General features: G+C 40.3%; 1 protein-coding gene across 2 annotated transcripts in view; it reads right to left on the bottom strand.

Annotated features, from left to right (window-relative positions):
- SMCHD1 (structural maintenance of chromosomes flexible hinge domain containing 1) overlaps nucleotides 1-15,029 on the bottom strand; it is a 719,028-nt gene that overhangs the window by 496,329 nt on the left and 207,670 nt on the right. For both annotated transcript variants that reach the window (XM_033933958.1, XM_033933959.1), the window contains exon 15: nucleotides 6,319-6,425. In XM_033933958.1, coding sequence (XP_033789849.1) covers nucleotides 6,319-6,425 — 107 coding nt within the window. The remainder of the gene's footprint in view (nucleotides 1-6,318; nucleotides 6,426-15,029) is intronic.

Below are 15,029 nucleotides of genomic sequence, written 5' to 3'. Positions count from 1 at the left end.
TGAACATTCATTGTTGTGAACACCGGGCAGGAGGGGGAGGCGGGCCGATGAGGTAGTTTCCCTATCCAGTGCAGCTGATAAGCACATTGCTGGCAGTGCACGGGGATCTGAGGCCCCTCCTCTTTAGATAAAGTTTTAATTTAAACTAGTACAGTAATTGGGATTGAGCAGACAGATTGAACACCGATCACTGGTCTATGTTGTTAGTCAATAGAGTGCTTTACAGAGAGTTATATAAGTACAAAAGTTTTTTTTCTCTGGACCCTACATATTATAATTATTGATTATTAGGACACAATACATACCCTGGCGCAAAATATAGGATTGATGGTACCTATAAAAATTGGGAAAATTTACCCCTCCCTCTGAAATCAGCTTTTGTAAAGATACCAAAGCAACTCTAGGAGTTTTACCCAGCCAAATAAATTTTGTAAGAATGCTATTTAATTTTTTATAAAAGGACCCTTCAAAAATAAAAAATAAAAAACGGCACCAAACCCATCTGATAACAAACCACAGGCAAAATCATCATTTTAATAGTTTGGACTCTCCCCCATCACGAAAGATGTAAAGGATTCCATTGCTCACACATTTCTGTTACCTTCTGAAATAAAAATTTTTCTTTTAATTTCATTGTTTCTTCCAGCATATTTTTAATCCAAATACCTAAGTACTTTATTCCATCTTCTTTCCAAAGAAAGGGAAATGAATCAAACAAACCTTTTGTACAGTGGACATTAAGTGGAAGAATTTCTGATTTACTCCAATTTAACTTGTATCCTGAAAATTTTCCAAATTTCTCAATCATTTCAAGTAAGTAAGGAATGGTTGTCTCAGGATTTCTCAAATAAAGCAGTATATCATCTGCATAAGCAGAGACTTTATATTCCCGATCTCTGCGAGGAATACCCTGTATCACCTTCACTTGCTGAATAGCTAATAACAAGGGTTCTAATACAATATCAAAAAGCAGAGGAGATAAGGGACAACCTTGTCTAATCCCCTTTGCAACCTAAAACCTTCTGAAAAATTATTATTAATATACAGTTTAGCAACAGGGGAGCTATACAATGTTTGAACCATTTGTATAAATCCTGAACCTATACCAAACCATTCCAACACTTGATACATGAAGGTCCATTCAACTTGATCAAAGGCCTTCTCTGCATCCAGTGATACAGAAAAGCCGGATCATTTAAGGCTTTTGAAAAATTCAACATATGTAAAGTCAACCTAGTGTTGTTAGAAGAATGTCTCTGAGCAATGAGTCCTGTTTTGTACATTCCAATAATAAAAGAGAGAGCTTTAACCAAACGTATAGCCAATGTTTTAGCTAAAAGTTTTCCATCTACATTAATTACAGCTAATAGTCAGCATAAATAAATAAATGAATGAAAAAATGCACTTATCTTCATGCTCATCTGTGCTATTAAGCCCGACGGGACTCATTTCGCCAACATTCTTGGCTTCCTTGGGAGTCTTTTGAAAATATGCTTAGCTAAAATATTGCTGCCATTTTGAAATGCATTCATTTATTTATTTATGCTGACTATTAGTTTACTTAATAAGTACTGCAGAAAGTCATATATATCGTAAGCTTATATCAGAAGTTCGGCACATGAGAGGTTTTTGATCAAGGATAATCTGACCTGCAATGGCTATCTGAATTTCTATTCAGAATGAACGCAGGCATCTGAGATCTTTTCCTCTCATTTCACATGATTTGTGTTAAAGAAACCTGTTTTGATTTGTTTTCCTGAAGTTGACAATTCATTCCAAAGCCTATAGCAGAGATACCACCATCTCCACCACACTTTTTGCACTCCAGATCAACCAATCATCCAAGTAAGGATGAACCTGGACCCGCTGCCGGAGAAGAAAAACCGCCACAACTACTATCACCTTGGTGAAAGTGCAGGGCGCTGTCATGAGCCCAAAAGGCAGAGCTGTGAACTGAAAATACTGTTGCAGAACAAGGAAAAGCAGAAACCTGTAATGCTCCAGGTAGAATGGAATATGGAGGTAAGCCTCCATGAGATCCAAGGACACTAGAAACTGTCTTGGAGAGACAGCAGCTATGATTATGCGGAAATAAGGAATCTGCAAGAATCAATTGACCAGAGATCCAGAATGGGTCTCCAGTCCTCCAAGCCTTTCTTTGACACAATGAAGTATAAGGAATATCTGCCAAAGCCTGATTTGTGTTCCAGAATGGGTTCTAAAACTCTGATGCCTAAGAGATGCTGCAGGGTAATGAAGACCTTAAACTTCTTCTCTGGCCAATCTTCTGGAGAGTCCAGAAACAAATCCGGAGGCAGGCAAAAAAAGTCTATGATGTTCAGCACCCATTGATCCGAGGAAATGCGAATCCACTCCTGGTAAAACTGAGAAAGCTGGCCTCAGACATGAGGAAGCACCGCCTGAACTCTAGTGTTATTGGGGCTTTTTAGGAGCAATAGCTGCTCGATATCCTGAGGATGTCTGGAATTGGAATTGTTCTAATGAGGGTGATAGCCCTGGGAATATCTCTGGGAGGAAGAGCCCACAGATCCCTGATGAAACCTTCGGGAGAAACGAAAATTACTATGGTCCCCTCCTGAAGTCCGGTGAAACTTGTTCACAGGGAGAGACTTAGGGTGGCGCTCGGCAACACTGGTCATGAAGTCATTCAGACCTTTTCCAAAAAGAAGTTAGCCCTTGAAAGGAAGTCTGCTTAAAGTGGCCTTGGAGGCAGCATCCACACTCCAATGATGGATTCAAAGAATCTGTAACGCAGACATTGCATAAGCTGAGACCTTACTAAGAACTTGAATGAGATCATAAAAGGCATTCATCACATAATCAACACCATCCATCTCCAGTGGATGACAAGCATGCGCCTCCACGGAGGACACACTGCACAATCTCATGCGACAGGCCCAAGCTGCAAAGGAGGTGGCTTCCACCTCTTTCATACCTAAAGAAGCTACTTCAAAAAGCTTTTTCAACAAAATGTCCACCCTGCAATCCTGAGAATCCTTAAGCATCATCTCCAATCCCTAGGGAAGGCCATACGCCGGATAACCTGCCCACTGCGGAATCTAAACTAAACTAAAACTTAGCTTTGTATACCGGGTCTTCAACCAAAAGAAGCTCGACTCGGTTAACAATAATAATTACAAAGATACATAAGACGGGAAAAAAACAAAGTTGGGAAAAATGTTAATGTGAATGGTTTCTGAAATATCTAGCGAACAGAATAGTTTTACAAAAAAATTGAAAATGACCAGAGAGCACCTTAAGATAAGAGGGATTTCATTCCATAGTTGTGTTAATTTGGAAAAGAAAGATTGACTGAGTTTCTTGATTCTTTTTATTCCCTTTTCTGAAGGAAAGGAAAGTTTAAGTTGCTCAAAAACCTGCTGAAAATCAGGAGCCAGTGGATAAAGCTTAGTCATAGCTTTAGAGAGCCAGAAAGAGCTTTCTGAGGTATTTCATTGTTCTGTAACCAGACCAAGAAACTGTGGATTGGATGAAAAAAAGGAAGACAGCACATTAGAACGGTCCATGATCAAACTCTGAAATGTGCAAGGTGGAGAATCCAATCTGATCTCTTTCAGAACATTACCAATAAAATGTTGGAGAGAGACATGCTTAAAGAGTTTGCGGACGGAAGGATCAGCACCCAAATCTGGACTCTCAGGGCGGCCGAGGTGACCAGTCCCGGCAAGGGTATCAGTCGGATCCAGTAGTTTCAGGAGACAGAAGAGGCATAATATCTGAATGGCAACTACTGCAATCGAGGTCTGCCACAGCCAGACAAGAGGGCTCCCTAACAGGAATCTCTGCCACAGGCACAACCAGCCAAGCAAGACCTGACGCGCCCACCAGCTGCGTCAAACAAGCTGGGTCTGAAATATATGCTTTCCAGAGGAGCCAAATAAATTTGTGTGAAAAGTCACACCCCACAACCACGGCAGGGTTCTGCTGAGGCACACACACCATGCCAAGAGTCCTCAGACTTGGAACATAGGCATTTGGCGCTAGACTTCAAAACAGCCTCTGGGTGAGATTTTTTCCTGAAGTCACGGACCCAGGCCAGCTCCCCAGCCCTACAGTACCTGGAGGAGGTGAAGTCCGAAGATCCCACCCCATCCCTCACTGCACCATGACACGCGGTACGCGATCGCTGATCCAGCGCCAATATGATGCAATCAATACACACATTCAACAGATTAGGGGCTGGGGAGTGCAACCCAAGTGATTTTTTTATCAAATCGAGGGGTTTTGAGGCAGCAATAAAAAAACTTTGAATAAAAAGATCATTTAAAATCTAAGAAGGCTGCTGCCAGCAAATTTGCGCCAAAAATGGCAAAAATAAACAAAATCTGAAAATTAAAAAATAGCGATTTGGAATCTGGGGAGGTGGGAGACCTGAAAGAGTATGGCCAGTAGGATAAAGGAGGAATTGATGCCCCTGTATAAGACTTTGGTGACACCTCATTTAGAATACACTTCTCCCTCAATATTCGCAGGGTTTAGGGGCAGAGCCGGCCCATGAACATTAAAAAAACGCAAATAATATTCGGGCTGGTTCTGACCCACCCTCTGCCTTCCCCCGGAATCCCGGACCTTACCTTAAACCCTCTGAGACTTCCCGGAACCTTATCTGGTGGTCTAGCGGGCTGTCGGGGCAGGAGCGATCTTCCTATGCTCCTGCCCCGTGCAGATCACTCATAGGAAATGGCTGCCCGCTAGACCACCAGGTAAGGTTCCGGGGAATCTCAGAATTAAAATTGATTAAAAAAAACAACAAAAACAACCGCAAATAACCGAATCCGCAGATACTGAAACCGTGGATTCGGAGGGAGAAGTTATTTGTGTACAATTCTGGAGGACGCACCTTCAAAAAGATATAGAAAGGATGGAGGTGGTCCAGAGGAAGGCTACTAAAATGGTATGTGTTCTTCATCATAAGGCTTATGGGGACAGACTTAAAGATCTCAACCTGTATACTTTGGAGGAAAGGCAGAAGAGGGGAGATATGATAGAGACGTTTAAATACCTACGTAATGTAAAGATCAGATGCTGCCTTTTTTTATTTGGGGTGAACAGACTTTTATGATAGCCCAGGGCCCTTTCTTTGAAAGTTGTGACTTGTTGATTATTGTTCATTTTGGAATATGTTGGCTATATTTACTCTCTTCATTAACAATAAAAACAGATTTGAATATAAATGCCTACCTAATGTAAATGCGCATGAGTCAAGTCTCTTTCATTTGAAAGGAAACTGCAATGAGAGGGCATAGGATGAAGTTAAGAGATGATAGGCTCCGGAGTAATCTAAGGGAATACTTTTTTTTACAGAAAGGGTGGTAGATGAATGGAACAGTCTCCTAGAAGAGGTGGTGAAGATAGAGACTGGGTCTGAATTCAAAAGGGCCTGGGATAGGCACGTGGGATCTCTTGGAGAAAGAGGTAATGGTTACTGCGGATGGACAGACTAGATGGACCATTTGGCCTTTATCTGTCATCATGTTTCTATGTTTTCTATGCACCCTACCCTCAGAAACTGTGAAAAATGAGTTTTAACACGTTACAAACCACACCTGAAGTTCCCATAGGAAATAATGGAGGTTTACTCACAGCTCTATAGAGTCAGCCTGTCTTCAGCTCTTTCACACAGCACCTGAATGGAGGAAAGGGATTTTCTGCCTCATAATTGCTCCAAAATGACCAGACTTGAAGATCTTCGGATTGCTTGTTGGCCGGACACGGCCTGTAACTCCGGCTGTAAACGGACTATAACCTCCGCTCCCCATGGATCCTCTCCATGCGATCAGGAAACGCAGCCTGCGTCCTGAAACCTGGGGGAGTTTCACTCTGGACACATATAGCCTGCGCTTAAACCCCTGACAAAGTCAGTGGGCAAGTGAACTCCCAGGGGAATGGACCCAGAGTCCAAGAATAGTGGTACGCAGCAGGCTAGCTCAACAGATCCACCAAAGTTCTCTGTGAAGCAGCTGTACGGCTCCCCGGGACTGCGTCATTTCTTCCAATAGGTGACTATCGGAAAGGGATCGCAAGGCACTGAAGCCACCAAAAAAGATGAACTTTAAGTTAAAAAATAAGAAAAAGAAGCAGAGCTAATCAAAAGACTTCTACATGGATTGCTTGTAGAAACAAACTTTAGATGGCCCTATTGTTCACTCAGAAAAGTGTTTGGATTTCTGCAACTTCTGGATTGCAGGAAGGGATTGAACACCTAGCGTATGGAATTCGGAAGGAACGTAGCAGAAACTACAATTTACATTTCAGTTTACTTAAAGAGCATCATACCTTGCCAGTTCATCATCAATGTACTTTTTAACCACACTGGTAGCAATACTTTTGTCCAGTTTTATAATTGGAATACTTTTCATTTCATCATACAATTCTTGAGGTTCCTGAAAATAAATGAAGTTGAATTCTACGTCAAACACTAAAACAATATAACAATGGCACTTGAAAGCCACTACAATACTTCTAAGAATATGTGAAATACTGTAGATAAATGTTATACATGGCAGTCTTACATTATCTTAAGACCATTCTTTTCCATATAACAAGTTAGTCAAAAGCAAACATAGGTAAACCATGGTTTCTCAGGCAAACAAATAGGTGACCTCATCCAAAATCCGCTGGCATGTAATAGCTGTCCAAGAGCTCAGAATTTGTGTAAAATTCTAAGCACGCACAAGCTCTTGTGTATAGCAATCTCCTTAGTTCCCCTCAGTTGGTTCAATAACTCAAGAATGAAAACATCTCTGAAGGAGGCGATAGACAGCAGGCTTGACCAGGCATACAGTCCCCTAAGGAAAACACCTATTCCAGGTTAGAAATAACAGTTTTCCTATCAGTAAGGCACAGAAGTGGTGACTCACAAGCATAGAGATGCTTATTCAGCTATGATTTGTCATACAAAAAAATGCAAGAGTTGCCAATAATCACATAAATGAAAGGCAATATATGCACCAAGCCACTTTATCATGACATCTGCAAGTAGGCTCTGGCTGTGACAGTGCCGCAACCTTCAGAGGTTCTGGGCATGAAACATTAACTTTACAATTTGTTCTGCAGCAACAATCATTAGCTAGAAAAATATCATAAACAAAATGCTGTTCATTATTTGGAATTGTAATGTGTCAAAGTTTAGGATGAAATCAAGTATATTCTGTTATCTCTTAGATTTGCTAGAAACCAGTCACTGAGATACAGAAAAGTTAGATGACCCTACTTATACAAACAAGCTGCCACCTCTACAAGGTATTTGGTGAAGACCTTGATTTATCGAACCCTCTGTACCTTATATGTCTCAAATAATACCCTCTGATGTTGTATCTGTGTAAATAACTGTAACCTTAAGGATTCTTCTGTGTTTAAAATCCTACATTACTAGCTTTCGTCATCTGGAATTATAGATGCCCCGCCTACCTTTGTGTTTGATGGGGTGTTGATCCCAAAACAGCAGATCAAAAGTCTGGGTGTCTTATTGGACTCCTCTTTACAATTTCATGTTCATATCTCATCAGTGGTGAAGACGATGCTATTTAAGATCTGTTTGATATTGAAATTACAGGATTTGCTTTCTCCACTTAACTTTTCTCAAGTTATGCAATGTTTTGTTTTACCACATTTAGATTGTGTAATGCCCTTTTGTGTAGACTTCCAAAGAGGTCACTGCAAGTGGCTCAGAATGCAGCAGCAAGGGTGATTGGTGGTATCCCTCGTAATGATCATGTTTCCACATTGGTTGCTGAATTTCACTGGCTTCTGGTGGTTTGGAGAATTCAATAAGATCTTGGTATTAGTATATAAAGCCCTGCATCAAACTTTACCAAAAGTAGTGGCCACTTTACTAGAGTCATATGTGTCTTCGCATTCTTTGAGGTCTCCCCTCTATATGATGTATAGCTAAGGTAACTATTCACTCCTGTGGTTTTGATGTGGTGGGTCCTCAACTATGGAATGCCCTCCCTGATGCTGTTTGTCAGTTTTCCTCCTTTTTACTCTTTCGTAAGCATTTGAAGGCTTATTTTTTTCAGAAGGCTTTTTAAAATTGGTGAGGGGGAACTGTCTGGTTTTTTTTAATAGGTTAGTTTATAAAAGAATGAATTTGTTTCTATTTTTTAAGGAATTATGTAAAATTTGACTATATTGATAAAGTTAAAATGTATTGTAAAAGTAGAAAATTTTCACTCCTCCTTTGGTATCTCAAGCAGCCCTTTATGATAAAGAATTTCAAACTTTACTGCTCTCAGCTTACTCTTATAAAGATTTTAGAATACAATTGAAAACCTATCTATTTTCTAAATACTTGATCAACTAATTCTCTTCATTCCATGTATTATGATTATTATTAGTAATTTTTTGTAAACCATGTTGAACTAATGGTTACAAAGTTAACAAGCCCAATGTTATGTTATGGTGCACCAGGGCAAAAATGCTCTCTGTAATAGCTCCAACGTGGTGGAATGCCCTACACCAAAGGGAATTAAAGGTAGAAAAGGACACTGGAAAATTCAAGAAAGGGATAAAGACTATTCATTTCTCAGACTACTTCAACTAAAATTATGAAGTTGACAGATTGAGGAAACTAAAACGTTCAGGGATGCTTGTAAATAGATTATATTTAGTTGAAATGGCCAACCTCCTTAGGATATGTATTAATACAGTGTATTTAGCTGCAATAGTAAACCTAGTATTATATGTGTATATACATAGGACGATTTATTTGTTATAAGCGTGTGCATATAAGTAGGATCATCAATGTGCCAGTAATATAAGTAGGATGATTGATTATGGCATAATCATGCCGGTATTAGTAACTCTGTATTGTAACACCCCCACAGAGCTCCATGTATTTCAGTATAGAGCCCATGTATTGTAATACCTCACAAAAACTCTTTGTAGCAAAGACTCTGCTCCTTGCATCAAGTGTGTATATGCCAGACCAGACACTCACAAAGACTCTGCTCCTTGCATAGAGTGTGTATATGCCAGACCAGACACTCACAAAGACTCTGCTCCTTGCATAGAGTGCGAATCTGGAGCTTGGGACAGAAGCAAAGACTCGACCTCGCAGGAGACTGCTGATTTCCCAGCTGAAGTAGAAGAGGCATTGTTGAGGCAGAACTATATTTGCTCAATAACTGAACAAATTGCTGCCCAAACATGGTCTGGAAAGAAGCCAGCAAGGATGGATCCGCGTCTGAAACCAGACTACTGCCTTGGCTGGAGGTTCCACCGAGGCAGTAGAAATGTGCTTCGACTTGGAAGTCTTAGGCACCTGAAATACCACCGGTGGAACTATATGCTGCGCTAGCTCACCTGAGGATACAGGGGAATATACAGCAGTCATCGTCGAGGAAAGAGCCGTTGAAAACGAGGAAGGGGTTATGAGGCTCGAGGTCGAAGCAGTGGAGAACGGTGGACCCTCGGTCAAAGTCGAGGCCGGGGTCGACTTCGGAGTTGAGGAAGAAGTGGATTCCATCTGGAAGAGCCTCTCCACTGAAAGTAGACGAAGTGTAAGCACGAGGCTGAAGAGCAGCACAGCGGTCGCATGACTTCGGTTGATGGTGAGACCCAAGGCACTTAAGGCACCTGGTATGTGGGTCCAGGAGAGAAATCGCACGCTGACACTGGCTACACTTCATGAAGCTGGTAGCTGGCCAAGACATAGAAGGAAAAAAAACAACCACTGTAAGGTCGAAGCCTGTGGGCTGCGGCCCAGTGGCCTACCCCGGCAACCGGACGGAAGAAAGAAATTTTTTTTTAAAAAAAACAAGAAATTAAAAAAACACAGCGATTCGTGAAGAAAATAACACTAAACCCCAGTGAGAGAAGGCACGAAGTTAGTTAGTTAAACGCAGAGAGTCAAAGACGGACTTCTCGGCTCCGCGGAAAACTGAGAACTGAGGAGACGCGCCCTGCACTGGTCGGGAAGGCACTCACGCATATGTGATGCAGCTGACTCAAAACTTCTTGTTTCTTCAAGCAAGTTTGCTTGCGAGGCTTCCGCATACGGGCTCCATCGGTGATAAAATATTTTATGCAGGTGATTTTTTTTTGTTGCTTCCTATGAATCCATACTTAACTTATTGGCTAAAACCATGAGAAGGGCTATTGAAAAAGTTAAACAATGGTCATCAGAATGCCATCTTCAAGTTTCAAGTTTATTAAAAATCTTTTTAAACCGCTTAATCGGTATTCTAAGCGGTATACACTCTAAAATTATTTAAATACATGTTAAAACAAGAGATACTAGGTAAAAATCAAGTGTCATAACGAAACACTGATAGACATATGGACTTATTTCAAACAATAAGAGAGTGGGGAAGAACTACAATCGTGAAAGAAAAGTGCAACATAAAAGGAAAGTACAATAGGTTAGGGAAAAATTATCAATTTAATCTAAATGATGTCCTTAAAAGGACAGTTGTTATCCAAAGGCATTCTGGAACAAGAATGTTTTTAGTTTTGTTTTAAATTGTTTTAGATGAGACTCATTGCGCAAATAAGTGGGCAATGAATTCCAGAGAGTAGGGGCAGTGACGGCAAAATTATTGGAGCACAGCGTGTTAATCAATTTTAAAGATGGTATAACAAGAAGATTCTGAGATGTTGAACGAAGAGTTTTTATAGAATTGTAGGGTATAAGAAGTCTGTTAATAAATTCTGATTGGGTATTTAATTTTGTTTTATTGTTAAAAGCAGGATAAAACTTAATATAGAGAAAACTATTGTGGTTCAGTCTGAATCAGGAGTGTACTCCACTATCAGTTACAGTGTTAGATGGCTCTTATTTTAAAATAAAGAAATTTAGTAGCACTCTCAGTACTTTAGAAATTGTATCTAAGCATGGACCCTCTGGTTAATAATATTGTCCAAGAGATCTTTCAAAATGCTCTCCTCAAGGAAATGGTGACAGAACCCAAGAGGGAAGAAGCAATGCTGTAGCTGGTGCTCACAAATGGGGGAAGTATATCTAGCATCCAAGTTGGTGCCTACCTGGGCAGTAATGATCATTAAACAGTTTGGTTTAATATAACAGCTAAAGTAGAGGGCGGACACACAAAATTCAAAGTCCTGAATTTCAAACTTGTGGACTTTAGTAAAATGAAGGAGTACCCAGAGAAAGAGCTGATAGGATGGGAGGATATAAGAGAAGTGGAAAAACAGTGGTTCAAGCTGAAAGGAGCAATATAATCGGCCATCGACTTTCATGTGAGGAAAATAAACAAAAACAAGAGAAAAAGAAAAATGATATGGTTTTCGAAAGAAGTGACGGAGAAAATAAAGGCAAAAGAGTTGGCATTTGTAAAATACAAAAAACTCAAGAACAGGGGCACAGAAAGGAATACCAGATGAAATAAAGAAGCCAAGAAAAAAATACATCAGCAAAAGCAGAAGCGGAGGAGCAATGGCTAGAAAATTTTTAAAAAGAGTGCCAAAATTTTTTTTTGGTATAATAGTGAAAGGAGGAAATAAAAAAAATGGAATTGTGAGGCTTAAAGAAGCTACTAACTGCTATGTGGAGACTGTTGAGAAAATAGCTAACTTGCTAAACAAATACTTCTGTTCTGTGTTCACAGAAGAAAATCCTGGAGAAGGACCACAATTGGCTGGTAAAGTTACATGTGAGAATGGAGTGGATACTGCACCATTAAGCAAGAAAGCATCTAGAAACATAAAAACATGATTCAGTTCAGTTACAGTTATTTTATTTGATATACCGCCATTTTTAACAAAAAAGTCAAATCAAAGCGGTATACAAGAAATAAAAACTGTGGGCAATATTTAAAATAAAAAACATAAGGGGAATGTACACAAATAAATTAACCAAACTAGACACAAGATGACAAAAAGGGCAGGAAAGGTTTACAATATCTTAAGGGAAAAACAAGCAGAATAGGAACAAGAAGGTAGGATAGAGAAAAAATAATAAAAAGAAAAGTAAAGGTAAGAGTAAGATAGTGACTACCTGGTCACAAGTAATATGAAAAATTTACAAGGACATTAACAACCTAGTCAAAATTATGAGAAAATATTACAGAGATAGACTCCCTATTCACAAGTCATGGCAAAAGTTGTGAAGTAACAAACTATTAAGAACTAGGCTCAAATGCCATTTTAAAATAAGCAGCCTTCAAGTGAGACTTAAATGACTTCAGAGATTTTTCTGTTCGCAGATATAATGGGAGAGAATTCCAGAGAGTTGGAGCTATTACAGAGAAACTAGAGTCTCTGTAAATATCCAAAAACAGCTGCCTAAAGGATAGAATAGACAGTAAGGATTGATTTGAGGAACGCTGCTCTCCCCTGGGTGAATAGGGACTGAAATGAGAAAATAAGAATAGAGGACAACCAGAGTCTGAAAAGTGAGAAGGTTATATTTAAAAGGTATCCTTAAAGAGATCGGAAGCATATGTTCAAGTCTGAGAAGCAGAGTGATATGGCCAAATTTTGAGCGATTATAAAGAAGCTAAGCACACAGTATTTTGTACTAGATGAAGTTGACGCAGTTGGTATTGCGGAAGTGCAATAAGTAATGAATTGTAATAATCCAATCTAGAAATAACTAGTGAATGCACAAGGATTCATATAGATGTGAGGTTTAATAGTGACCTGACCGAGCAAAGCTAACGAAGCTTTAGAAAAGAAGATGACACTACACTGGAGATATGCAATTGAAACTAAACTAAACTAAACTAAACCTTAGGTTTGTATACCCCGCCATCTCCACAAGCGTAGAGCTCGGCACGGTTTACAGAGTTAGGATAGAAAGGAACTCCAATGAAGGGTTATAGGAAAGGAACAAGAAGAAAGAGAGGTACAAGGGTCCCAGAGAGCAGGAGGTGTTAGATTTTTGAAAAGAGACAAGTTTTCAGGTGTTTGCAGAAGAATTGGAGGGAGTTTGAATTTCTGAGCGGGGATGTGAGGTTGTTCCAGAGTTCTGTGGTTCTAAAGGGGAGGGATAAGAACATAAGAAGTTGCCTGTTCCTAGTTTTCCTGTGCGGGATATACCTTTTGTAGAAGGGAATGATAGTTTCAGTTTTTGGGAAGATCTGGTGAAGTTAGGGTTAGAGGAGTTCTAAAGGAGTGGAATAACGGGAGGAAGGATGCCGTGTAGAATCTTGAAGGCTAAGCAGGCACATTTAAAGAGGACTCTGGAGTGTACTGGAAGCCAGTGGAGCTTGGACAGGAGTGGAGAGATGTGGTCGAACTTGCTTTTTGCAAAAATAAGCTTAGCCGCGGCGTTCTGAATTAGCTGAAGTCTATGGAGGTTTTTCTTAGTTAGGCTTATAAAGATGGAGTTGCAATAATCCAGTCTAGAGAGGATGGTGGATTGAACAAGGACGGCGAAGTGAGAATGATGAAAACAGGATCTCACTTTCCTCAGCATATGAAGGCTAAAGAAACAAGATTAAAACCTAATTGATGTTGAATATGAAAAAAAATTACCCTTCAAACTAAAGGTATGACCTGGCAGGCTCAATGTGCACTTAATTGGAGAAAGATCATGGTAGAAGTTTTACAAAATTGCAGATAAAGGCCAAAGCCCCATCCAGTCTGCCCATCCGCAGTAAACATTATCTCTTCCTCTCTCTAAGACAGGGGTGTCAAACTCAATCGCATAAGGTGCTGAAATCTAAAACATAGGCCGAGTCGAGGGTCAAATTTTTAATTAAGATATTTAGGGGTCCTTTAATTAGGGTATGCTAACCGATTTTGTATGCGCTAAGTGCACCCTTTAATAAAAGCACCCCTTAGTCTTAGTAGAAGTATAGGGTTATATCCTATCCAACTCCACACCAAAATTAAAAACATGGACAAAGTCATGAGCCAACATTTATATTTATTGAAAAAATTGCCATAAACATATGTGAAATCCAACTATTCAAGTCCATGCCTTGGAGTTGCAAGGGAAAGTGCATAAAATGCATAATGGAAACATTCATTCAAGCCCAGTTTTCTACACTCTGATTTACTCTGTTGCACAGTAGTCAAAGCCAGATAACTGGCATCTCTTCTTGGGGTCAGGCATTGCAATGGGAATAACAAAATGGAACCAATGGAAACCCAATCAAACAAAAAACTTAACTGTAAACCCCACCATCCAGCATTAAAATGGAACCCAATCAAACAAAAAAATAAACAAAAAAAATGGAATCCAATCAAACAAAAACCTCATTTCAAAGTCCTTTCCCAACCATACAGCATTGCAATGGAGAGAAAAAAATGAATCAATCAAAACCTTATTTTTAAGTCCCTACCCCACCATACAGCATTAAAATTGAACCCAATCAAACAAAACCAATTTTTTTATTTACCGGGAGACTTACCTGGAGGGTGCAGTGCAGGCAGTCAGGAGGACCAGCAGCAGGGATTACCAGGAGGCCGCGAACATCAACATCAAGAAAGCAATTTTAAAGACCCCCTAGGAATTCCACAGCAGTGGTGGACTGAACCGTAGTAGTGCCACAGGAACGGGGACCATTATCATGGCATTCCCATGGTAATGTGGAGACATTTTGAACCACCTTAGCCTCTTTTTGATAAGCAACCATACCTGGTTGGCAACGTTGTAATCCTCTGTATCCAATGTCCCTAAGTAGCGAGGCAAGCCTGCCCTGCTTGTGGGTGGGATCTAAGACTTCTAAGCCAATAGGAAGGTCCTGATTGGGGATGGACTCCTAAAAGGCAGCTGTACTCTATGTATCCATGATCTGGAGGCAGAGCAGTGGGAGGCAGCCAATGAGAAGGCAGTGCAGAGGGTGATAAGAGACTGGTTAGGACTAGAAATAGGATCTGACTGTGATTGGCCGGCCGCGAGGACCAGCAGCAGGGAAAACAGCATTGCACAGTATGGCGCTGGCGGCTGCGAGATGCGCGAATCTTCATCTGATGGCTTCCCGCAGGCCAGCTTTATCGTAAGTGAGTACCGTATTTTCACACATATAACACGCGCGTTATACATGATTTTACAATCCAAGGTTCATAGACAACGG

The sequence above is a fragment of the Geotrypetes seraphini genome, chromosome 2 (genome assembly GCF_902459505.1).
Source record: "Geotrypetes seraphini chromosome 2, aGeoSer1.1, whole genome shotgun sequence".
Taxonomy (NCBI): domain Eukaryota; kingdom Metazoa; phylum Chordata; class Amphibia; order Gymnophiona; family Dermophiidae; genus Geotrypetes; species Geotrypetes seraphini.
The sequence above is the reverse complement of the archived record's forward strand: the minus strand, read 5'-3'. Positions and strand labels throughout refer to the sequence as shown.